General features: G+C 32.2%; 2 protein-coding genes and 3 pseudogenes across 2 annotated transcripts; 2 read left to right on the forward strand and 3 right to left on the reverse strand.

The window, feature by feature from the left end:
• Positions 1-93: 93 nt before the first annotated feature.
• Positions 94-2,796, reverse strand: LOC148211018 (RING-H2 finger protein ATL1 pseudogene; annotated as a pseudogene).
• A 122-nt stretch (positions 2,797-2,918) lies between these two features.
• On the reverse strand, positions 2,919-6,286 carry LOC111015355 (chitinase-like protein). Its single transcript, XM_088125240.1, has 5 exons — positions 5,700-6,286; positions 4,809-4,859; positions 4,448-4,581; positions 3,480-3,580; positions 2,919-3,378 (listed from the first exon to the last, which is right to left on the reverse strand). The coding sequence occupies exons 1-5, from the start codon at positions 6,084-6,086 to the stop codon at positions 3,200-3,202; spliced, it is 852 nt and encodes a 283-aa protein (XP_087981366.1). The 5' UTR covers positions 6,087-6,286; the 3' UTR covers positions 2,919-3,199.
• Positions 6,287-16,690: 10,404 nt separating this feature from the next.
• On the forward strand, positions 16,691-17,717 carry LOC111015318 (ethylene-response factor C3 pseudogene; annotated as a pseudogene).
• A 3,863-nt stretch (positions 17,718-21,580) lies between these two features.
• On the forward strand, positions 21,581-23,000 carry LOC111015307 (inorganic phosphate transporter 1-4 pseudogene; annotated as a pseudogene).
• A 72-nt stretch (positions 23,001-23,072) lies between these two features.
• On the reverse strand, positions 23,073-25,275 carry ADF6 (actin depolymerizing factor 6). The gene is made up of 3 exons (XM_022290304.2): positions 25,105-25,275; positions 24,080-24,345; positions 23,073-23,535 (listed from the first exon to the last, which is right to left on the reverse strand). Exons 1-3 carry the CDS (start codon positions 25,126-25,128, stop codon positions 23,385-23,387), a joined length of 441 nt encoding a protein of 146 aa, XP_022145996.1. The 5' UTR covers positions 25,129-25,275; the 3' UTR covers positions 23,073-23,384.
• Positions 25,276-26,904: the final 1,629 nt, after the last annotated feature.

The following is a 26,904-nucleotide window of genomic DNA, read 5'->3' on the forward strand; positions in this document are numbered from 1 at the left end:
TTTTCTTTTCATTGTTTTTGCTAGGAATAGTAGTTGGAAGTGTCTCATTTTATAACAAAAAACTTAGTTCTCTAATAAAATGATGGGCTCTACTTGATTAGTTGATTGTGCATTTTCACTTCCTTCCCTTCAACTCAAAGCGATATAGGCCTTTTTACGTTCTTTTTGAAATTTGATTCTTTATGCTGTTTATGTTCATTCCAATCATGAAAATCATGACACATACAATCTTACTAAGAGGGGTTACAAATATCAACTGTCAATAGTTCATGTTTGCAGCAGACATCTATTAGTGAAGTGTGAACATCTAACTGCGCGGTTGTTTTGCAGAATTTATTAGTTGATTTGCTTAAAATGAATGATATGCTATGGAATAATTTATGCTATGGAATAATTTATGCTATGGAATAATTGAGCATGTAGGAAATCATAAGTTCTGCAATACATGATTTGCCTTTGTGACTTGAGTAAAGAAGATGAAGATAAGTGTGAAGGAGCCTTCAACTGGTTTCGACTCAGAATTTGGGTCCACTCTTCTCTGTGTTCCATTCATAACCAAGAACCCAAAAGAAAGGAGACAAGCAATCATTCTTTCTCATTGATGAGGACTTGGAAAAGAAAGAGAGGCAAGGCAATGTTTAGTGGTTTAAGCAATGATTTCAAATACCATGCCAAGTTTCAGCAAGTTCCATTTTTTCATCTCTTTTCCAATACTGAGTAAAATTTCATTAAAAAAAGTTACAAATAAGCACCATCTGTCTTTGTGTGTAATACCTCATTCACCTGTTTAAATTTTTCACCGCCTTCTGAAATCAAAAGCAAACAGAAACTAAATCTGAATGAAATCAATCAATCATGGGATATTCACAAATCAGACTCAAGTGGAAGAATTGCATTTTTGAATCCTCGTCCCGATCGAAATGGTAAGAAAGATCTTCGGTTTCTGCTATCACTTTCTGCAGTAGTACTACTAGACTCGGTAATTTGGCTACCTTGATGAATTATCATTTGAACGGTTAAGTAAAGCTGCTGATCGGCTGCAGAATCCATGGAAAATGATCTTCTAATGGGCTGGATGAAGAACTGATCATCTTTCTCTCTAACATTGATGCCCTCATCTCCCATTATTGAGACATGGTGACACTTCCGAGTCTTCGATTTGCCGACTTTGTTCTCGAATTTTTTCGGCGAATGATTTCTGGGCTGCTGCTGAACTAGTACTTCTCTTGAAACAGTCCTCTCTTGTTGCCCTGCTGAGGAAACTACTTCATCTTCACCCCCCAATTCAATGACTACAAAATCTTCATCACTGCCCATTAGGCTGTTGGAGAGAAGCTGTGAGTTTTGAGGGGAAGAGCTTGGAGCCACAATATGATCAATGGGAGGCTTTGTTGTGCCTGAAATGCTTGTTCTGCAAAGAGGGCAATTGGAGTTGCTTTGGAGCCAGATATCAATGCAGTCCAAGTGAAATGTGTGGCTGCATTTTGGTAGGACTCTTAGCATTTCATCGTCTTGAAACTCGCTCAGACAAACCACACAGCCATAGATACCTCTACCTCCACCATCTCTTTCGAATTGAAAAGCTGGGATTTCGCGAATCATCGACTCTTCGAGCCCGCGATTCCACATTGTTGGAGATAGAGCTATGAAAGGATCTTCATGCTGTTGGGTATGGAAACTAGAAAATCTCCTCAGCAGACTAAACTGGTGCCAGTTAGAGCAGCATTTATTAATAAAGATGTAATAGCCCAGAAGTAAGAAAGCTGTGCCCATGACACTTAGAACTGCAACAGCTAAAATAGGAGAAGCAGAATCAGAAACAGTAGAAAAGGGATACTGATGAGTTGGAAACTGTTGGTTCTTGATGGGTGGAAGAGCATGGGATTCAAAACTATGGAGGTGTTTCTGAGCTGGTTCCATAAAGCGAATGTGGGAGACTGAGAGGTAGGATTCTTGAAGCAGAAGCAGAGGATGTGGGATATGTTTATTAGCTTGATGACCAACACTTATACAAGAGTGATACCAATAAATTAATATTCATAAAGTTACTTTGACAAAGTCAGAAGATTAAAATAATAAGCCGAGGATCCACTAGATCTTTTTCTTTTCTTTTTCCTTTTTCTTTTTGAAGAAATTTTTAAAAATGTAAGAGGATGAGTGTGGAAACTTAAGGAACATGAACATGCACATGCACATGCACATGCATATGTACTTACATCTACATGCATGGGTTTTAGGGGAAAGAAAAGAAAATCTAAAGTTTATCTTGTGTATTTAAAACACTTGTTGACTTCCATACCCACTGGTTTCATTTTGAAATTCATCTTTTTATTTTTTATGGGAGAGAGAGAGTAATAAAGAAGTGGGGTGGGGGATTATTTAAAAAAGAAGAAAAGAAGTAGAAGAAATGGGGATGGACAGACCCCCACAGTTCTTGGTGCCTAGTCATTACAAGGCAGTATCATATTCTTTGTGACCCCATTTTCAGCCTCCTGCTTGAGAGCCAAAAGCCTTTCCAACAGGCTCTTTCTGCAAATTTCTTCAACATTGAACTTGAACACTACATTTTATGGACGGCTTTTCCAGACAGTTCAGTTATCAAACAGAGAGTTTGGTTTCGGTGAGCTCAATCAGTATTTTAGGATGAATATGATTTCGCCTTAAAATACAACTTTTCCAGATAGTGCAACCTGACCAATCTCTATTCGCCTGGGAAAACCTTTACACGCCCCCGTTTCAGGGAACTCATGAAGTGTTACTGAGGATGAATCAAATGAACAATTGAACCAGTTGGATTAGACTCATTGTCCTTTTTCCTTAGCCGATCTCAATGGTTTCAAAGATCCTTCTCTCAAGGAGAGAATCCATAAATGAACATTTCTGATATGTAAGAGCGGTATAAATTACTCAATGTCGAGTTGATAAAATGGTAGATTAACATTTAGCCACTAGTCTTGACAGATAAGAAAAAATTACATCGCCTTTACAGACTTGAAATCAAGTTGGAAAAAGAATAATAAACGAAGCTTCACTAATGTGCCTTTGTTTAAAGGTAGTGGAAAGCTTTCCAACTTTGGATGTCTGAACATGTGTTTCAAGCCTTCCTATCGACAAATACGGGATTGTAAATTTCGTGTCGAGGTCTATGCTTGTGTGATATTTACACAATTGTTTTGATTTCAAGCAGGAATCGGTAAGCTTAAACTTCCAGTCTATCTATACTATTATCATCCTCATTCTCCGTACTTTCTCCTCTTGTGATCATTTTCAAGATGGTTCGGGTGGCTTGGCCAACGGCACGAGAAGTCTTCTTTGCAGCTCCAGCAACAACAGGTTGCAACGAAATAATGGGCAGGCTTGCTCTCTCTTCAATCATTGCTGAATCATGCGGACAACATAATACAAGCTGTTAAGCTCTGGTGATTAGTCATAAGAATATGTAGTATGAGTAATATTAGATTGCTTGTAGTCAAACATACACATAGTTTGTTGGTGCGCAATTGCACCGATCTGTCGAATTCCAGCTTCTGCTGCTTGGACAGCCTGGGCAGATTTGTTTACCCCATCAGCTATTTCTTGACTGCGTTCAAAACAGAAAGGAGATGGATTACTTAGAAAAGTCAGAATGATTGTGCTTGCCCAAAAAGGGGAGACAATGGCACAAGAAACATACGATAAAATTCAAAGCCTATATTATATACATATCTATATCAAGGGCCCCACCCCACTAATCCAGGACACCCCGGAGACATCAAGGATTTTTATCTTATTAAGTTTACTCGAAGGTTCAAACATGCAACTACAGGATAGGTATTATTCTGAGATCGTAAGCTTTAGCCAACAAGGCTGCCCCTTGGGGACTAAGATTCAAAGCCATATAAGTGAGAGAAAAATTGCTATCAATGAAACCCCTATTCATATTTGATCTGTTTTCGCATTCTACAGTGGCCTCCATGAAGAATATTATTTGTAGTGACAACAGATATGATCGTATATTAGGCTAAAGAGAACAACCACCTGAACAAGATTTAACATTACACTTGGTTTCCTGATTGGTTCTCAAGAAATAGATCTCTTGAACCGCTTAAAAACCACTTTTATTGAGAAGAATGAGAGTACAATCAAAAGAGGGCCATACAAGAACACAAGTGGAACCACGGGAAAGATATAGGACTCTGACCATTATGATTAAAAAGCAAAGGGTAATTACAGAACATGAATGCAAAGAGGACTATCTTTCATGATGAAGATGCAAAGAGGACTATCAAAGTGAGCCACATCCCAGACTTACTCCCAAGCATTCTCAATACCCAGAAAATACCCCTATTTCTCTGGAACCAAATATTCAAAAGAACTACAAGATATCCAGCTTGTCACAGAAACAATGCCCCATCTCAAAACCAATTTCAAATAGGGAGAGACGACCTAGATAAGGATCGGTTCTCACCTTAGATCACTTAGTTCAAGAGTGAGATCGCTGATTTCCATGCCTGAAAGTCTAATGGCAGCCATGGTACCAGGAAGTTCTTCACGAGCTGTGTCAGCTAGCTTTGAAAGTGAAATAGCAGCTCTGCGCATTGCCTACATTACATTTTTCAAAAACCATGTCTCTCAGATTCATACTTCATCACATTGTTAGTAGTATGTTAGGCCCAAATTGTCTTGTTAGACTACTTTCTTGTTTAATACATGGATTTGTATAAAGAGAACTCAGAAAATATATGGATAAAATTAGAAAAAAAAGGCACAAAAGTGTATCTGAAAGCTAATTTTAACTTAAAAGTTCAAATGGTCATCAATGAACTTACATAAAGCGTTGGCACAGCCGCAATGACAAGGCTTGTAAATGCCACCGAAGTCTGCACCAATTAGCACTAATCAATGTTTATACATATGCTCAATGACCAAATAAATGAAAGCCGGTAATTCGATATGTCACCGTATCAAATAAGTATATATATAGATATATATTTTTTAATACAACAAATTGGAGGTACGAAGGTTTGAACCTCCGACCTCACGAGAAAGAGAATGCGCCAATTACCACTAAGTTATGCTCACGTTAGCCCCAATATCAAACAATTAACTCCTTACGGAGTCATGGCAACTAAAAGCTTCAAGTAATTTTTCAATCCAGAGCTCAACTCTAGATTTTGAAATAAAAGATACCAATCATATAATCACAAATATCTGCTATATCTCCATCTATGGAACCAATGGAAATACACCCATGCACCTAAGGATTATCCTATTCCTCTCCGTCTCGAACAATAAGTAACTTGTAAGAGTAAACCCATCTAGAAACGATCAGCTAAGGCAACATGCTTTCATTAGTTTGTTATATAGTTTATTTAACACATGATTGTATGATACTAAAAAAATAACATCTCTATAATCAGCAATTGATCTGTTAATTAGCATCAGTATTAGTCCAACGTTGTTAGGAGAAACTTTGGAGGACCGGTTAGACCAAGAAAAAATCTATTTGTTAAGAACTACTACTAACAATCAACTAGGAAAGAGGGGAAAAAAAACAAAAACAAAAAGGCCGCATGTCCACCAATAATTCTCAAATCTCAAGGTTATAAAACCCTTAGTCTTCAGGGAAGACTGAAGAGCATAGTCTGACAACTACCAAAATTCGGAGAAATTCACACACACACAACATATAGAGAGAAATTGATCTAATTCAAAGTTACCGTTAACGCGATGAATGTCAAGAGAAGAAAAGCCTTATCGCTGAAGCTCAATTTGGCCAGAGGCCGAAATCCAACACTAGGGCTTCCCACTTCCAGGCTCCATTGGTTTTGCTCTGTATTCTCCTCCATGAAAGGCCCATTCGAATGTTCGACCCCCACAGCTTCCGAGTCACGATCACCGGATTCTTCATACCGGGCAGATTTCTCGGAATCCCGATAACAAAATACAACCAACCGGGCCGGTTTCGCTTGAAATTTCAAGAAAGTGGGTTTAAATTTAAAGGGCGCGGCAAAAGGGATCGAGTTCTTCGTAGTCGAAGAGCTGAAGCCATGAATGGGAAGCAAGAAGTTGGGGCAATGGGTCCTTGGAAATGTCGCCGATCTCATTTGGGGCAGTTTCAAAAAAGTAACTTGAGCTGAAGGATGGTGATGGAGGAGGCCCGCCTGCAAAATGGAGCGGCTCCTTAAGCTTAATTAGCAGCCATTTCAGCTTCTCTGAAAATTGAACTGCTCCCCTGTGTGGAAGATAAGAGGGAGGTAACTGAATTGGGAACTTTTTTTTTTTTTCCTTTTTTCCTTCTTTTTTTTTTCAATAACAAATCTTTTGGGCCAGTTATTTCGCTTGTGCGCTATTGTCACATGTCTTGCACGTTTTTTGTTTACAAGTTTTTTTTTTTTAATTTCTTGTATAGAGTATAAAAATAATACAAAAACCCACAAAATTAAGGAAATATCACACCAAATTGATACATAATATTGATATACGGGAATATACCCTTTTCTCTTCTTAATGGTTAAAAAAGGAAAATATATCATTTTTATAGATTTATAAAAAAATGAAAATTGTCATTACGATTGATTCAATTAGGTGATTAAAATGTTACATTTATGTGTATATATAATATCTGAAAATACGTGGTTGGATAAGAAATTGTCATAGAAGAAAACAATTTTAAATTTATCCAGAACTTTTTTTTCCCACATATATATGTAGAGTGATTTTCTGACACATCCACGGATTAAGTACATTTGGATTAAATTAAGTTTATTTTCATAAGCCACAAATTGAATATTATTCTTTTAATTTAATCCTGAGAAAACATTTTTTTATAAAGAAAATCAAGGCCCACCCTTTGAAGCTTTGAAGCGTTCATCCTTTCCAAAGCCCACACAACGCCCATCCTTTAGGCTTGGGCCTTGAGAATCTTTTCATCAGCCCAAATAGATACATAGTAGAACTGTTTCCCTGCCTAACTAATGGATAAATAGCTATTTGGCCATTGGGAATTACAATCGTTTTTTTTTTTAATTAAAAAGAATTACAATTTTTTTTTTTAGTACGAGTCGGGATTCAAACATAATTTTTTGGTTTTGCTATAAAATTATGTCTTATTCGAATTATGTTCAAATTTAAAGTACTAATTAAGATGATAAGGTTGAAGTTATTTCAAATATGTTTAGTAGACCAAATAAAACAACACTAAGAAAATTTGTTTCTTCTGTGACAATTTCTTGTGAATTTTAATGGATGCTATGCAAACACTCTGCTTTCATATATTACCATCTTCTTGTATTTCCATCTTTTGTTCTTTCATATTTTTTGCATTTGGTTAATTTTTGGTTTTTGGTTTTTGAAAAAAAAAAAAGTTTGTTTTAATTCAATTTTATGTTTTCTATTTTAAAAAGTTGTTTTTAAAATTCTATGTAAATTTAAATTTCAAAATCTCTTTTTTTCCAAGTTCAACTTTTTTTTCCAACAAATTTTACTCAAGCAAATTTCTTTTTTACTCTAAATAGTTTTTTACCGGAATTTCTCTCTCTAAGAAATTATCTTTCTCTTTCTAAATTTTTCATCTAAAATATTTACTATCACCTCTCCCTCCAAAATTTTCATCTGTATATATTTTCATCCCTTTTTTTTTTTCTAACACATCATTCTCATCTTTTTCTCTCTAAAAATTTAATATTATTTCAAAATTTTCTACCTCTCTAATCTCCTCTTTTATATTTTTTTGCTTTCTAATTTATTTTTTCTCTAGAAAATATACCTCAAAATTTTTCAATTTTCTTTCACTATAACTTTTCTTTCTTTTTAATTTATTTTTTTCTCCCACTAGAATGTTTTTCAAACTAAATTTTTTCTCACTATAATTTTTATTTTTCTTTCTAATTTTCGGGTTTTTCTCTCAACTTTACTCTCGTCTTCTAATTTTTATTTTAACTTTTCTCTCGTCAAAATTTCTTTTCACAAAATATTTTTCTTTTTATTCTAAAATCTCTCTTTAAAAAGTTCATTTTATCTTTGTGAGCTGTTATTTTCGTATCTCTACCTAGGGATGACAAGAATCTCTAGAGGATTGAGTTACTGCTCCAACAAGGGGAATGCATTTCTCTCCATGTCTTGCCCCGACCCCAACTCTATTTTGAAATAATTAATATATATTTTATTAAGTAGAATTATGAACAAAATATTAAATATTTTTTAAAATTAATTATTTATACTAGTAAAGTAATAATCTTTTACTAAAATAGATATAATTTATATATATATTGATTAATCTTTTTATTTTAAATTCTATAAATAACTAAAATTAATTACTAAATCGATAATTTTCCTTGCGAAAATCCTTGTTGACCAGGATCCATGAACCTAGACCTTGATCCTCAGGATCGGAAAATGAGTGGAGACAAGGACTAAAAATTTATGTGAGGAAGAGAATGCAGAGGGCATCCCAACTCACACCACACCTCACCTCACGTCATCTCTACTTTACATATATTTTTTCCCCCTAACATTGAAAACCAAAATGATTACCAAACATATTTGGTTTTCTATTTTTTAAAAATAAAAAATAAAAAACTAGTTATCGGTTTTAATTTTCTTAAAAATAGAAAACCCAAAAATATAAAAACTAAAAATAAAAGATAAAAATCGTTATCAAACGGCCCCTAAAAAGTGGTTAAAATATTAATGTTGGCAAGAAATGACGTGTTTCTTCTTCTACTATGGCGTCTTCCTTTGGGTAAGCTTGATATATTGATCTATGACCAAACCATTGACGACGTAACTTACAACACAAAACACAGACTGAGAGTATATAATATTCTGAAAGTTGGAGGATTGTTTCGTGGACAGTATCATATTTTATATAATTTAATACTTTAATCCATCATCATCATCTAATATGATATCATTATTATTATTGTATATTAAAAGATGTAATATTGACATACACTTCGACATGTTTGTTTCATGAAAATCTATGATTTCCATGTTTATTTTGCGGGAACGTAAGATATTCGAATATCGATCTTGGAATACGGAATAGATCTAACGAATTTTAGATGTCCTTTTGAAGGGTGGGTTTCCAAGACTCCCGTGCTGAGGGCATCTACTATTTACATTTTTGCCTTTCATAAATTTTTCTTTCATCAAATTTCTTTATTTTATTTAATAATATTCTTTATTTTTATTTTTAAATTTATAATTTAATTAAATTAATGTAGTGATCATCTCATAAACAACTCTATGAAATTAAATATATTTGTAAATTACATTTACATATAAAATAAACTGCAATAAAATTATATAATATCTCCATTTATTTTTAGTATTTGGAAGGAATTATATTATTAATAATATTTATTATCATAAATATATAATTTTAAATTAAGCTTTTTTTTTTTTACAACCGATCGAAATAGCTTTGATATTTTTCCTATTAAAAAAATATAATGTGATGTTAAGATAAATAAATTTCATCAAAGATAACATCAATTATATGATTATCTTTTTGGAAAAATATTAGATTGAAAATGAAATTCATATTAAATTATATGAATTAATTTGTGGTAGAAAATAACGTATAAAAGGCACAAAATATTGAATTGATTCAAATAAATCTATTATATTAAATGAATGCTATAAATTATATAAATATTCGTAAGGCCATTTATGAAACATTCTATAAATATAACGGTATTCCAGGATGTAAAACAAACGTGGTTATCCAAATATTGTCGTATCCTTATAAACTTTCATAAAACGCTATCTCAAAATATCGAATATCTAAAATTTCGAACCTCTAAAATTTCGGGCATCTAGGTTAAAAAAAAACAAACGCCCTTCTAGATATTTACGATGATCACCTTAATTTGAATCATCATCCATTCAAAATGACTAATTTCTTCTCTCACACACGTTTTAAAAACAAAAACAACTAGTTTCAAACCAACATTTCTTAATGGAATCTAAAAGTTGAAACCATAGCTGGCCCCATATTTAGGATACAAATTAATATAAAATACCATAAAAGTGAAATAGGAGAAGAAAAATGATAAGGAAAATCAAACCGTTATGGTTCGTTGGTCCAAAAAATAAAGGAAACCAAAAAGATTTGGAGCAAATGAGTTCAGTTATCTACGTTAATTTATTATTAAACCACATTTCAACGATAATAGAAAAATATTTTTATTAAATTTATGGAATTAAAATTTAGGGTTAAATTTTTTTCGAGCTAATTAGGCTCATAAAGGAATTTTTTTTCTCTTTCTTAAATTTATGGTCTAGAAGTGATTTAAGGTGCATGAAGGCAAAAGTTGTACGAATCCTCTTCTCCTTTGAGAAGTATGACAAAACTTTCCCACATGTACACTTATTTGTACAAACAAAGAAGGAAAAAAAACAGTCAAAGTTTATCACGGTAATTGGCACTGTTTTGAACAATAGGTTATAAGTTTTAATCCCCGTCCCTACTTAAGCAAAATACAATAAATCTACTAGAAACTAATTAATATAATGGTGTTTAATAATCAAACCTTGCTTGCTCTGTGTTTGGAAGTTGAGTTCAAGCTCTATTACACTTAAATTGCTTAGATCAACCTAATTAAGAACCAACTTCACCAATTTGATCAGTTTTTTTTTTTTGTTAGTTTTGGTTGGGAAGATAATTGCTTCTTTTTTTTTTTTTAATCTTGTTTTGATTTTCACTGGAAAGTTGCCAATATTGAAAGCCTCTTTATTTAATTTGTTAGGCAAGCTAACTCTTGGATGATAAGGTAACTGTTAACTTTTTGGAGTCTTGATGTGTCAATTTTAGAGGAATGAGAGAAAAGTAATTAAGAAAATAACAAATAGAGATTCATTGAATTATCGTTCAATTTTGATACAAGCCTAATAACTATTTATACTACTATAACTCCTAATCATAATACAAATAGAAAATAATTAAATAATATAATCTAAGCTATATATCTAATTTAAATAAAATATATTAAAACTGATATTAATAGTTTCAATGGTAGTTACTTGAAATTATCATACACGTCAACTAGGTTTCATGTTCTTTTTTGGCTGCTTCTTCATGCCCATGATCAGATATCAATGCATGCCTTATCAGCCTCAAGTTTGAACTTCTATATTTTTCCCTCTCTTTTTATTGCATATAATACAACTCTCTCTTATCTCTCTCTTCATGCAATGCATTCAGCCAAGTTCCACACCCTTGCCTAACAAAAGAAGGAAACTGACCACAAGAACTTTAGAAAAAGCAAAAAAATAATATTAAAAATTAAAAAAAGTTCAAGGTCTTGTTGTTCTGAACAAAGTCAAAAGCCTGTGAAAAATATGGGTTTAATAAAGGGAGAGTTCTTAAACCCTGATTATATTCCATACCCATTTGAAAATATATATATTTTTTTCCCATATATATAGAATGAGGTCTTGGAAGGTTTCTCAAAACATTGCTTGAATGTATTCAGAACCCATCACTTTCAAATCAAAGAACTTTATTGGAAGTTTCTCAAAGGGATAATGATGATTTCAGAAAGACAACCAAAAAAAAAAAAAGGAAGAAAAAAAGAAGAGAAGCTAGCAAGATTATTAATTATTTCATTCCCCCCTTTAAATCCAAATGGGTTTTTAATGTTTGAATTTAAGTTAATTAACACACTTAATTCCAACTCACATTATTAAAATAAATTTTATAAGAAATCCCCTTTTTCTTCTAATATATATATACTAAACTACAGCAACATGTTGAAGAACAGTAGTATTATTAAATTCCTCAAAATAAATGCCTGAGAAAAAGAAAAAAAGACAAAAATTGGGTTCCAAAAAACATCAGTCCATTTCCATCTAGAAGAAAGCATAATAAATAAAGAGGGCGGATGATAAAATGACAAAATTTTCGCAGCCAAGAGTTCCAAAATGGAATGCAATAGAACCATTGTAAAGATGCAATGAACTCAAGAAGTCATCTCCACTGATTTTCAACACGAGGGCAACTTAAACAAAATAAATTTGTTATAATAATTAATATAGTTGAGGGGAAGCAAATTAAAAAATAAAAAAAATAAAAAAAGGAGCAATCTTGGCTACTTTCTAGCTTTATAGCTATGGATAGGACAGCGAAAAATAATCATTTAAAAACTCAAAGAAACGAAATTTGGAAGCAAGATGGTCAGCAAAATCAATGTGCATATTATATATATATATATATATATCTATATAATTAGGGAGGTTTTTTTTTTAAATTTTTATAAAGAGAGTGATGAAGATGCTAAAAAGAAGGAAATAAAGAAATAAATAAACTAAGTTGGGTTCATGAACATACCCAAAAATTGCTTCATTTTTATTCGTGGTCCCATGTAATAGGAATGAGGTGATTACATCACTAGTCTCTATATGCAAGTTGCTTTGGATTGGTTGGGTGGCTTGCCACTCAAAATCCCTACTCACCAATCTAAATCTAAATCACCTTGCCATTTAATATATTAAATTACTCCTAATAACACCAAAATGTTTGTAAAATTAGATTTGGAAGAAAATGGATGGTTGGACTAAATAAAGTAGCACATATCATATCGTAAATATTGACGACTAAATTCAATTCTTTTTATAGACTGTGTCACTCTACTTTGTTCAACTATATATCCACTTATTTCTTCTCTTTAGTGTCATGTGCATACATACATATACAAATGGACAAAGTAAAGCAACATATGCACGAATTCTTTCTATGAGACCGATACACTTTACTTTGTATAACTATGTATATACTTTTTCTCTTCCATTTGATGTTATGTTATGTCAAATTAATTAGGGCTTGTTTGGTTACGTTCTGGTTTCTTGTTTATGTTTCTTCTTTTTTATTAAAAAAAATATAATTGCATGACCTCTCACACTTATGGGATTCAAGAATGATAAAACAAGATCTTTACCTACGTTGGAACAAATTGGAAACAGGAACAAGAAACAAGAAACTTGTTTTTGTTGTCTTTAAAATTTTTATACAATACTGACAATGTTTCTAACAATAAATGAAAAACAAGAAACATAAATAGTTGTTAGATATATGCTTAGATTTCTTAATAAAATTTGAAACGACAAAATAAGAAACGAGAATGTTACCAAACGACCATTGACTAACGTGTATCTAACATATAATTTAATTAATTGTGTCATTAACTATACAATAAACTACAATTCAAAGCTCATAATCGTAGTTGAAATTTTTTAAAGTTCAAAAACTAATTGTTCCTGGGGATGGTAGTGGCAAGGAGCCCGGCCCCATGGGTGGTTTCTCATATTCCAGATTTGAGCCCTACGTTTATCATACCACAAATCTCGATTATAGAAAACCACCCAGTATAAATCACAAAATATCGATTTTCTAGAGAAATTAAGGAAAAAAAAAGGTTTAAAGACTAATTAGACATCATTATTATATAGCTTGGTTTAGAGATTAAATTTATACTTCTTCTAGTCTGAAGGGAAGTTAAAGATTTTGAAGGGAAAAAGAGGTTGGCACTAGCAATAATTAATACAAAAAAATTAAAAGTAAGAAAAGGAGTTAGGGTAGCTAAAATCTAATTAATCAAGTGGTTGGCGGATACGTAATGATTAATCACATTAAGGAGATTTCTTTGGACCCATTACTTGCAATTTGTTTCAAATTGTGTTGCAAAACCTTCAACCACCCTATTTTCAAAATTCTCTCTTTTTTATTTTTTATTTTTTATTTTTTATATTTTTTTATTTTTCCCTGCACAGATCTAAAAAAAGTATTCACACACAGTAGAAATAGGATTCTCCTCGATTGTCCTAACAAATTAGAGCAAAAAGGGCATATCCAATTTTCTAATTAAAAAGAAACTAACTGTTCAAACTTGTCAGTGTTGAACATTGACCAAAATATATGATTGTTATTAGGTAATTAATTTTCTTTTTCCTCGCATTTATCAAGGTAATTCACAATTGAATTTTTATTACTATTATGTGTAGAATTGAAGAGTCTCGTGATTCTTTTTAACTAGCTACAATTTTCTTTTAAAATTATATTAATAATTATGATTTCATAAGGTTCAATTCTAAATTATGTGGGTAAAAATACAAAAAAGGACCCCTTTATGCTTGTGTTTGTGTGTGAAAAGGGATAAAGAAAGGACATATGCAAGTGGGATTTAATATATATAAAAAGAAAAATAAATGAAAGGGTAAAGATTAATATTATTGGGAGTGAGCTAAGGAAAAATGGACAACCAGACCAGATGCAAACCCTCTTCATTATAAGCTGTCTGAAAAGAAAAACAAAAACAAACAGTCAAACTGTGAATTCTTTTTAGGTTCTCTTTCTAATACAAATCTCCAAGAGAAAAATCTTGTGGATTTTGTAATATTATTTTTAGTTTGATTTGTTTATATCAGAGCAGACAACTTAATTTGTGTCTTTCCCTTGTTTTGAATTCCTCAACAGTGACTGTTCCTCTTAAATTTAACCCATTAAAGATCTATATTTCCTTTTCTTTATCTGTTTTCTTGTCTGCTACCCCAATTAATTTGATCATTTTTCCTTATTTTTCCTATTCCTATATCTAGATGTCCAAGTCTCTGAGACTTGTGTAATTTGTATATGTATTTGGATGGTGGTGAAGAATATATGAACTTATGTAGTTTGTATTTAGTTGTGTAAATTTGAGATTAGCAAAACAAAATTAATTATAGCTTAAAAGATAACTTGGTTTTTTAATTTAAGTTTATATAGCTCATGAGATTAATAAATTGTCTTAAAAGGTAAACCAAACTTATCTCCCGACTTAAAAACCCAAACTCCGATCTAATATGTATTCCTAATGATTAGTTTAAAAAATCATTTTGTGCTAATACTTTATTGTTTTATATTACAAAAGGTAGTTTTTTTTTCTTTCTCATGTGCTTTTTTTTAGTACAATAAAAGTGGGGGGAGAGGATTTGAACTTCCAACAACCTTGATAAAAGAATATATGTCATATAAATATTGTCAACTATGTTCATATTAGCTTTTAATTTTGACCTGCTTTCGTACATTCCTACATTCCTACGTAAAGTTAGATTTAGAACAAAATAATATGAATGGCAAAATGTGTGTTTGAATCAATATTAATCAAAGAAGGTTTTACATCCATATATATGATATTCTTATTATTGATACAATTAACATTATTCTCTCTTCACTAGATTATAAATAAAAGATAAAAGCGTCACAGATGCATTATTATATCTAACCATATAGTAATTCGATATGGTTCAAAAAAAATTTCAAATTTTTAATCGCCTACCATCAAGAATTTAAGAGAGTTCAATTAGAATAATTTTGATGTTTGGATGAAGTAATTCTAGCTATAAAATTAAAAGATTATGAAAAAAAAAAAAGTGGAAACAACGAAGATCTCTCAATAATAATGTAAGGGTTTCTTATTAAACCATAAGAGATATATATTTGATCAAGAAATCACAATAAGAATAAAATTTTTGAAGAAGAATTTGAGATGGATTAGTACTCATAAAAATATAATCCTCGTTTGAAAACAAATTTTTTTTTTTAAGTACGCGCATATGAAAATGAAATCTACTAATAGAATAAGGTAGAAGTGAACATAATCGATCACTTTTCTCCGAACTAAATAATTCGATTTGTATTGGTATTGAAAAACTTAATTTAATTGCATTGAATTGAATATGTATTTTGAAAATAGGTGGCTGTGCAACCGATGAACATATAACTAGTTGAGACTTACGACACACGTAACGATTACATAATTTTTTTAAAGTCCAAATCAGTGGAAACACAATATAAAAATTAAGTTTAAAAATGCATAAAAATTACATAAAATTTTTGTAACACTGAGGTTGCTTATTGAATAATAAATCAAGAAACAAAATATAATAAAATGATAAACTAAAAACAAAAAATAGAATATCAACCATTTGGTCTAGAAATAATCATTCAATATGTATTAGTTTATCTCATGATTCGTTTTAAAAAATTGAACACTTTTTTCTTGTTATAAAACCAACAAAGTCGAGAATTCTTTATGCATTTTTATATAATTACGTAAAATTTTATCAATGATTAAATATAATTGAAAAAATTAATGACAAATATTTATTCTCTAATATAATTATAATAATCATAACATTAAATTAAACTAAGTTTGTTGATTAGATTCCTTCTTTAAAAGCAACTTGGCACTAAAAAAGCCCAATTATTTGATAAATTAATTTATCTTTCTGTGATCTATAACCACTAAACTAATGCCCTCGTGCCATGTCCAGCTGTAAGACAATAACGTAATTGCAGTGAATTCTCAAAAATATCTCGATGACGTGTTCCGCCACGTAGATCGATAATTCACGAACTATTCCGCTAAGTTGATGATTCGGATATTAATTTCTTTTATTAAATTCGAAATGGGTCCCATGGCGCCGCCGGGTCTGTGGCGTTTTTTGACGCACGTGATCTAGTTCCCTTGATATTGTTATTTTTTACTTTTTTTAATTTTTGCCAAGTTGTTATATAAATTTTTAAATAAACATCATATTCTAAAAGTTATTTGTTTTTCACCCCCCCCCCCCCCAATTTTAAAATATTGGTAATCCGTCCGCCCAGATTATTTAATTTAATATTTGTGGATCGAAATTCTTCCCTTTTTCCGCTGTTATATATAGGGGTAAATATTCAAAATCTTTTAAGCAGAGAAAACAGAAAGAAAACAAAGTTTCTTAGGAAGCAAACAATTCCCCAGAAAATCAAAAAGAAAAACCCGCTCGGATTTTCAGTAGCGACTGAAATGGAGACCTCCTACTTTTCGTTTTCTGATTCTGATTTCTCGACGGAATCTTCGTTCGGTTCATCGGAAATGGAATCGTCCTTCTCATGGAGCGAGATTTTCTCGATCCACGGCTCCCTCGCATTTCCCGATGATTTTCTCGGCAGCCAAACATCAGGAACCGAATCCAAAATTGTGGTTAAGGAAGAAATCGAAGTGAGTTCGACTGATTTCGAGGAAGAGAAACAGAGGAAGACGCCGGAGAAGAGTTACAGAGGGGTGAGGCGGCGGCCGTGGGGGAAGTACGCGGCGGAGATTAGGGATTCGACGAGGCACGGAGTTAGGGTTTGGCTGGGGACTTTCGACAGCGCCGAAGCGGCGGCTTTAGCGTACGATCAAGCGGCATTTTCGATGAGAGGTTCAATGGCGGTGCTGAATTTTCCGGTAGAAATGGTGAGGGAATCGCTGCAGGACATTAAGTATCAACTGGAGGAGGGGTGCTCGCCGGTGGTGGCTTTGAAGAGAAAACACTCGCTGAGAAGGAAATCCGCGGCGGCGGCGGTGGAGAAGAAGAAGAAGATAAAGAAAACTAACAATGTGATGATTTTGGAAGATTTGGGAACGGAGTATTTGGAGGAACTTTTGATGCTAAGTTCATGTGAGAGTAGTCTTAATTGAGATTTTCCTTTTCTTCTTCTTCTTCAATTTTTTCATGGCTTCGTGAACTTCTCACCAGACCAAATGTAAATATATCCCTTTCATTTTTCCAGCCATTTTCATTAATTTCTTGTGAGGGTTATAAAGATTTGGGGGATATAAATCGTATCAAAGTAAAGTGAGGTTGATGATAGTGTTATAGAGCAAGTCTTAGACTTGTGGACTATCAAATTTGACTTGTCAATAATGTAATGTTCTTGTTTGTTCCTTTTTTTTCTTTTCTTGTCCGAAATTTTTATTTATTGCATTTCCATCCCATATGTTAATCCTGAATTTCTTCCAATTTCATTTAGTATTTAAAAACTATTTATTAAGAATTAAATATCAAAACTAACTCACTAATATTTTAGTACAATATTAGGTAACATCAACAGCTCAGTTGTAAATAACATGACATGTACTCATTCTCTTGAGATCAAATTTAAAAGTTTACATTCACATACTCTATATTTATTGTATTAATATATATATATCACCTACACAAATTTATTCTACAGTGAGTATGCACACACCCGCATATCTTTTAGATAAGTCACAAGAGTTTATGTTGGAAGTAAACAATAGTATATCATTGTCCCTAACTAGAGATATCATCTTCATGTGTTGACAAAATTGATTTAATTTTTTGGTGTCGAACAAAGAAATGGTAAAATCTCAAAATCTCAAAAGATGCAGTCATAATGCGTGATCCCGGGTCAAAATCAATATAATTTTGTTTTGGGATTTTTCATGTGTACTTGAGACAAGGGAAAAAAGAAAAAGAAAAAGAAAAAGAAAAAGAAAAGAAAAGGAAAAATGAGTGAAGGATAAATATCAATTAATTTGTCATTCTGAAAAAGCAGAATGAAGGGATAAAATAGAAGACATTGTAATGTTGGTTTTGGTGTCAACTTGGTGATCTCTATCATTGTTGATCATCCCCTCCAATAATGTGGCATTAAATGTATGTCCCACTATTTGTCTCTACCCCATATTTCAAAATCATTTCATATCAATGGAAATTGGAAACCCTAGCTCTCTCCTTAGCTTCTTGTTGTAGACACCTCATTACACAATCAAATTTCAACTATATTAGTTGTCCATATATAAATTAGTGAATTTTCAAATGCTTTTTATTTAGTTTATTTTCATGTCTATATCTTCTAAACATATTCGTTTCTACCTTTTTAGACGGTTTTGGTCTATTCATTTTATTGTTTATATCATTCTTTTTTATCACAATTGTAGCATAATACCACACCCAATAAATTTCTAGAAATGAAACCATAATCTTGTATTAAAATGTTCAAATGTAACCGTAAATTTTAGCATAAGGAGAATGTTTTGAAAGTAATGTTAAAACAAACCAAAATTGAAGAACTAAAACTGACATTTTTTTAGTATAACAAATTGGAGGTAGGAGGGTTTTAATCTTCAACCCCAATAACTGTTATGCTCCAAAATTTGACATTTCTAGAAGTAAACATGCTGAAATTACAAAAACCAAAACAATATTTAAATCTAAACGTAAACAAAGCCCATTCTAATAACTTTTTTTTTAATTTAAATAAACTAGAACAAGGATCTTAGAGCCGTACATAAGATTAAATTAAAGTTACATGGATGGTTAAGATTTACATATGATCCCATCATATTTTATTCCTTTTTAATTTAACATTTTGCACATCTAAAACTGGCTTTAGCCCATAGATTCTCTTGTTAATTATTTGCTACCAAACATGTTAGGGAGAAAAGCTATGGTTTTTATTATTTATTGAAAGAATGGGAATCTTCAAGTGGGTATTACAAGACAGAATTAATATGGCCTAGGGGCTTACCTACACTTATTTATATAAATACAAACACACAGAAAGAGAGGGGAGATTGGATTTTAATATATGATATAGAATTAGAAAATTAATTTATATAGTTGACAAATAATGTACATTCATCAATTACAATATATTAAAAAAAAAAAAGTTAGTTATAAAGCAATTTAATAAGCATAAATTTCACATCAGCAGTACCAACAATCCCCCCACGCCTCAACACAGCAGTCCAATTAAACTTGGTTTCGTGTATAAATATATAAGATTTTAATTTTAATTTGACTATTGATTATGATAAGATATATAAATATAGTCCAATTTCATAAATTGAAAATGCTAGGTGGTCCATTGGAGCGTTTTGAGTTATTTCCGATAAGATTTCCTTTTTGTTTTTTAAGGAAAAATAGTGCTAAAAAAGGAGTTTTAATTTCTTTTATTAATTAAAAGAAAAGTTGCAAGCAATTATGATTTAGCTCAAATTATAAATTAATTATTGAATTAGCTTTTGGAAAATCATGAAAATGAACTGTTTCGATAACATCACCATATATTTAATTACATTTTGAGTGACTTTTTTTTAAGTACAACAAATGTTGTGATTATATTAAGTTTAAATAGTATTTAATATCTGTACTTTCTACTTTTGTTTATTTTTATTTATTTTTATTTATGTACTTCAAAAACGTCTATATTATGTCCCTATATCTTTAAAAATGGATCATTTTTCTATTTACAAAATTTATACACAATAGAAGATTTTTAATATAGTTATATTTCAATAAATTTAGTGAGTGGATTGTGATGCAAAAATTTTAATCAAAATAAATAAGAGAAAAATAAATATGAATATTTTTTAAAAGTATCGAGATTGAAATGAATCGAATCTAAAAAAATAAATATGGGGCTGGTAGACTTCAAATTCCGTAGTACAAATATGTTTGAGTTGCAGTTGCAGTGGGGCCCTTTGTACTATGTTAACATTTATCTATTTAACATAGAAAGAAGTAAAGTAAAATTAAAAGAAATTTAGTCGGGTAGCAAAAATATTTCGTCATCTATTTTTAAAATTTTTCAATATAACAAAAGTTTTCACTTATATCAGTAGTATATTATATATTCATATCAATAATATATCATACACTCATATCAGTAGTATATTAGATGTATATCACATACATATTGCATGTTGTTAGAATCCATATAAATGAATTAAATTTATCCCAGCCATCAGCTTAAGCTTTTGGGTTGAGTGGTAATTAGTTCATTCAAAAGTGGTTACTATTGTGCATGCTCACTTTGACATGTTTCCAATAGGCTTGTGTTCAGAGAATGGTTGAAAATATATATACTTAAAATCAAATAGACACACGGGTAGTTCTATGAAAAACTCTAGGGGTCATTCCACCGCTTAATTCATCATACAAGAAAGATCAAAATTCCGCTAATATTTAAGATCGAAGGATCATAATCTACCTGATTAAGTCAAGAGGCTAGTCATCCAAAAAGATCAACAAACCAAGAGGCGGATCATCTAAAAAGATTAACAATTTAAGAGGTCGATCATCCTACAAATCGACAACTTCAAACATTTTTAACAAGCTAAAAGTGGAAGATCTTCTCCAAACAAATAGAAGACTTCAAATTTCTAAACTCAAGAACAAAATCGTCAAATCCCAAATCAGAAAAAATCAAGAAATAAATATTAGAGATTATATATATTAACCCAAACATCAATAAAAAAGTTATATTTATTCCCAGTTTTGAATTTCTCCTTAAACTTGTGGGAGCAATACACCAATAGAGCTTAAATAAATTAAGTATGACATTCATGAAATAAATTAATTCTATTATTAAATATTTTTATATAGTTGTAATTAAGTATAGAATATCAACGTTTTAAGAAGGTAAAAGTTTTATAATTTCTTTCATTCTTTACCTCCGTAAAGTTGCCTCTTCCCCCATTTCCTCAACCACTTGGAAGTTCTATTCTAAGAAAATTAAGAAAATCAAAATATATACAAATAGGTGGGAATTAATTAATGTTTGAGTCCCAAAATAAAATTTATAACCAAAACAAAATTAAAAGCCATAAACTTGGAACTTAAAAAGGTAGATAAAAGCATAAAAATGGAGTGGGGAAAAGGGAATTGAGAATTGGAAAAAGGTTGGGGTGTGGTGTGTTTGCTTCCACATATTCACATCTAACTTCCTTCCCCATTTAACCAAACAGAACAGGTTTCTGGGATTGTTTTGTTTGATTCCTGTCCCATGGTTTTCAGCCCTTTTGGTTACGTTCTGTTGATAAAGTGATCTGTTTTTGTTTTGTTTGTTTCACTGTTTTGTGCTTGTGCACAGGAAACGTAAGCCATGTAAAAAAGAATTTAAAATAAGGTTGTGTTGGTGTTGGTGTTGGTGTTGGTGTTGGTGTTGTGTGTGAGAAATAGAAATCAAAGAATGGGAAAGGAGGAATTTGAAGTTCTAAATGCACTCGATGTAGCGAAAACACGATGGTACCATTTCACAGCAATCATAATTTGAAGCTCTTGTAGCCAAAGATGCAACACAGGCTGCATCAGACATTTCAAAATCATAATTTGGGATATTGAGGCAGAAACTCAAAAGCAGCTGCAGCAGACGCCAAATGCAAATGCAATTGCCTCTTGGAACTCACTTACTTGGCACTACAACTACTTGGTTTTTACTTGACATTGCATTCTACAGCCACAACTTGTTCCTGAAAGATATCTTCAGCGCAATCGGATGGATTCCTCCACCAGCCACGACGATCACGCGATCGAAGAAATGGTGCTCGTTGACAAGATGGGAAGATTTGCCATTCAACTTATGGGATTCTTCTTCATGTTCGCTCTTGCAATTCCATACGATCACTGGACTCATAAGGACAACCGAATTGGCTTTGCCATGCGCTACTTCTCAATGTTCTTCTTCACGAATTTCGGACCCAGGACAAGAATAAAATCGATGCAGTGTATCCTCCCGCCATTGGAGTGAAGAACTCGCTTCTGTTGTTGGGCGGAGTAAACTTCTTGGGAATGGTTTTTACTTTCTTCGTGCCAGAAGCGAAGGGGAAATTATTGGAGGAGATGTCGGGTGAGAACGAAGATGGAATCATTCAAGAATTGGAGGGGCAGACATCAACCAGTAGAACAGTCTCAAATGCTTAAAGATCAAACCAGTGTGGGATGATCCCATCAGAACAAAGCTACAAGCATTTGACCATGATTTCTATTTTTCCATGAACGACATGTAATGGCTTTATTAGAATTTTAGTGTTGAATTTCAGAAGTACAATAGTGAAGTAATTTCAGAGCTCTAGCTGATTCTTCTTACTTCTTGTTATTCTTCCTTGCCGTATGTTTGATTAACAAAATGAATTAGCAATAACTGTAAACGAAAAAATGTCCTTGATTGGTTGTGGTCAATAAGCTTCACAATTTAAAAGGGTGAAAGATGATTAGTGATAAAATGTTTTCACTTGAAATATCTTCACACCTACATAGTGGAAGTTTGATCCTTGAAAACTGAAAAAGAAAAAAAAGGATTGTTTTCGGTATGTTGATTCGTAAAATTGTTTCTGGCCGATACCATTAAGACTCAAAAACTCAATCCATGAAAGATACTACGATTACGAAGCACGCTATGTTCGATCAATCGATCAATCAATCGAACACTGACATGTTCTTCATTTCACATCATAGAATGGAAGTTCTAAAGGCAAAATGAAGGAAGCGACCAGGCATTGAGGACCTGAGGCATTGAGATCCATCAGGGAGCAAATTTCCAACGATAATAGGTTTGATAAATTCTAAACTTTCTATTACAGACTTATCTTCACCTGAGAAGCAGTCATAGCAACCAGACAGCGACATGTCGATCCACCATATATCGGCATTCTGCAGATGTTAGTTTATTTTACGGTTTGTGCAATGTTTTCATTTGCCAGCGATCGGTTTTTACACATATCAAACCGGGGATAAATCAGTTCATAAGTTTTCAAAATACAAGCTGATTTACCCCCAAGGGAACAACAAATTAAACAAACAGAGACTGTTCATTGAGCACGGTCTCTAATCACTTCCAGGTCCATCTCTGCAGGGTCAGTAGCTTGAATCTCATAGTGGATGCCATCAAGCTCGTGCCGAAAGTTGTCTTTAGATGTCGCATAGAGCATCTTAGCACGGATTCGTGAGCTAGCTGGAGACCTGAAGCACGACAATCTAGTGTGAGATCAAGAGAGAAAAAACACCTGGTCATAACTTTGATGGTTTTCAGCATAAGAGATTCAAAAGGTGCATTGGATCACCAACAACAGAAGCAATCATTCTGGTAAAAATATGACAGGATTTTTCAGTTTTGCCCAAAAATATCAAGGGACAAGAATTTTGATATGCTATGATATTCGGAGAGTATAGTGGAGATTCATATAGAACTCTTACCACTAAACTCTAACAGAAGACTAAGTAGGTATTTAATAAAAATAGTAAGCATACCAGATGAGTTTCATGAATAACCATTTGACCATGAACATGAAGAACCATAAAGCTTAGAAATGGTAGTTTGATTTTCAATAGTCACAGGTTAGAATCGGTGGTTGTAGGATCAAAACTCTTATGACCTTAGGATAGCCATTGTTTTCCTTAGTATCCAAAGTTTTGTGTTGTGGGGCAATTCAATGAGCAATAGTATAATCAAATTAACATAGCAATAAGAAAGATAAGATTGAGTTCATAATAGTTGAAAGCTAACCATGCGATGAAGAATATCTTGCTCTTCTGACAGTTGTCAGATGTCACGAAATCAAAATCATACACGGCATAGCGGCAATCATTGTCGGGAAGAGCGGCAGTGAAATCTTCATAGCTCTCTGCAGGACTGCCAGTCTTTTCAACCACCACCTCCCTTTTCTTTTCATCAACCTTAAAGATCACATATCGGTACATTTTCTTTCTCTGTAGTTCTGAAAACGTTTTCTTGGTGTGTTCATTCACACCCATTGCAGATAAAGTGTTTTGCTGCAAAAGTAATTCATAAATGTCAAACAATCAAACAGAGGTCCATGGAAGAAGCACCAACAAGTAGCAGTAAGATCCAAAGCATGTAAAGCCTTCCAAATCTGTAGATTTTCATAGAAAATGGTGGGTGCAAGTGCAAGATAGAGCAGTATAAGCCCTTACAATTGAACCATGGGATCTATTATATTATTTGATTAATGGGTTCTACAGGAAAAAAGTTAGATTTAACTGTAGAGGATCATGATTGATCCTAAGATCCCCAGCAAATTCTGGTTTTGTAATCCTGGCTTGAAAAGCTCCTAAAAATAAATTGCAGAACAATCAAAGAAGACAGAAGTCCATCAACTGACATAGGCACAGAATCTGAACTCACAAACCTGACCCCCCACCAACCCTTCCCCTAAAAAATCTGATCAGTAAAGGTTATGATTTCCACCCTTTAAATCAAAGCTTTCTGAACTATAACATGATCTAACTCTTTTCATCTAAATCCACAGTACTCTTCCAGAATATGCATCCAAAGAAACAGACGAAAAAAAATACCCCATTCTTACAGAAGCATCACAGAAGTGGACAAAGTAAGAGATTAAGGTTATAACTTATAAGATATACATAACAGAAGCGGGCACAGCTTACGAATCTTGAGATAAACATAATTAGTGTCAAATCGGAGGAAAACCCAGTGCCCCCAATTGAAAAAGGGTGAGACCCAGTTGAGTTTAGAGTAAAGAAAACATAAAAATGAGAACATAAAGTTACCCGTCGGAGGCCTCTGAACGACATGACGATCGGAGAAGAGCAAAGTTTGGGTAAGGAAGAAGAAGAAGAGGGAGAAGAAGAAGAAGAAGAATGGAATAAGAGAAAGGTCAGCAGTGGTAGGCAAGAATCGGACGCTAAGGCAGAAGATATAGAAAGAAAGAAAGAAATGAAATGGGAGACGCAAAAAGAAGAGAAAAGGGGAAAGGAAATGAGACCGAGTTTGCGAGTGGCTAATGCGGCCAAACAATCTCAAGGGAAATATTCTTCTTTTTCTCCTCTTTTCTTTTTCTTGCCTAAAAAGATAAATGGAGAAAATTCACACATAAATTGTATGCATGTTTTTCTTAAAAAATCCCATCTTCGATCCACATCGATACAACTATTGGGTGTGAGAATTTAAACTTTCGGAGAGAAAAATTACCGTTGAGATATTGATGTCGCCTCAATTTAGATATCCAAACTATGTTATCTATTTGTTGAACCTATATCAATTCATATATCAAACCTATGTTATTCACTTGTTAAAAATAAATAAAGATCATAAAATCATAATTCAGCAGTAATTGGTATGTATTCTTTTCTTCGAGGTCGTAGATTCGATCTCTCATATCCCTAAATCGTTGTATTAAAAAAATAAAGATGAAAGGGTTGAAACGATTCTTGTTTTTAACCGTTGAAAAACTAAAATAAACATTTTGAAAATTTAAGAATCATAATAATTTTTTCTTTTTAAGTTTAGGAATCAAAATGAGATTTAAATCTAGTTTGATACAAGATTGCTATTACCATTTAGAGAGGTTAAAAAAGAACTTAAATTTGAAAAGGAAAACATTTTTCCTCTTTTCTCCCATAAAGCTTCCTTCCACCCAGTTCCATATCCAATTAGTAGAGTTCGAGACGAGGAGATTCAAAATAATTTTTAAATGTAGTGAATATTAGTAATATATAATAATGTTGTCGTTGGCTCATGGTGTGACATAGATCTAACTCACCAAATTGTATTGTATGTATAAAAAATGCTTATTAGTACTATGATTATTATTATGGAAAAAAAGTATCATTTTCCTTCAGTTTACAAATTTAGAGAAATGTTATAATAATTAATACATTTAATTTCTTCCTCCCTATACAATTTCAGATACTCTCTAGCTAAGTTGGAATAAAATTTTATATAAATAAATGAATACTTAAATTTGACTCCCTTAAATGGATGGGACAACCATAGTAGGAGCTGGTTTATAATAATTAGAGAAATTTCTAAAGATTTTAAAAACCTCATACAGCAATTCACTTCATCTAAAAATATATAATTCAAAACATTATTTTCTATGTTGTTTTGGTCATTTTTTTTAATTCATACCTCAAAAAAGGCAAACTATTTTATTGCCTTATTATATTTCGCTTCTAGTTATAGACTTTGGTTCAAGTTTAATAATCATATAAAATCTCATGATGGATTTGATTTCTAGATGGGGATTTAAAAAAAATTACAATCCAATACAAAATACTATGCAATAAAATGTTGAACTCTCAAGCTGAGCAATTAGGCTTAATACTTATAACATTATCTCACTCAAAAGTTACTATTATAACTTTGTTAGCAGTTGAATTTAATTGCAATAATTTTTTGGAAATTCGAAAGTATAATTGCAACAATCCTCATCATTTGAATGTAGTTTAAAGTCATCCAACCTTTATAATTTAGAGTGATTTTGTATATTTTTTTTAAGATAGGACAACAATTTTATACGAGAATAGTTGTTAAAATTGAAAGCAACAGAAGTATAATTATCCTAGTTT

Source organism: Momordica charantia, assembly GCF_013281855.1.
Source record: "Momordica charantia cultivar OHB3-1 chromosome 6 unlocalized genomic scaffold, Mcharantia_2.0 BLBB01000006.1, whole genome shotgun sequence".
Taxonomy (NCBI): Eukaryota; Viridiplantae; Streptophyta; class Magnoliopsida; order Cucurbitales; family Cucurbitaceae; genus Momordica; species Momordica charantia.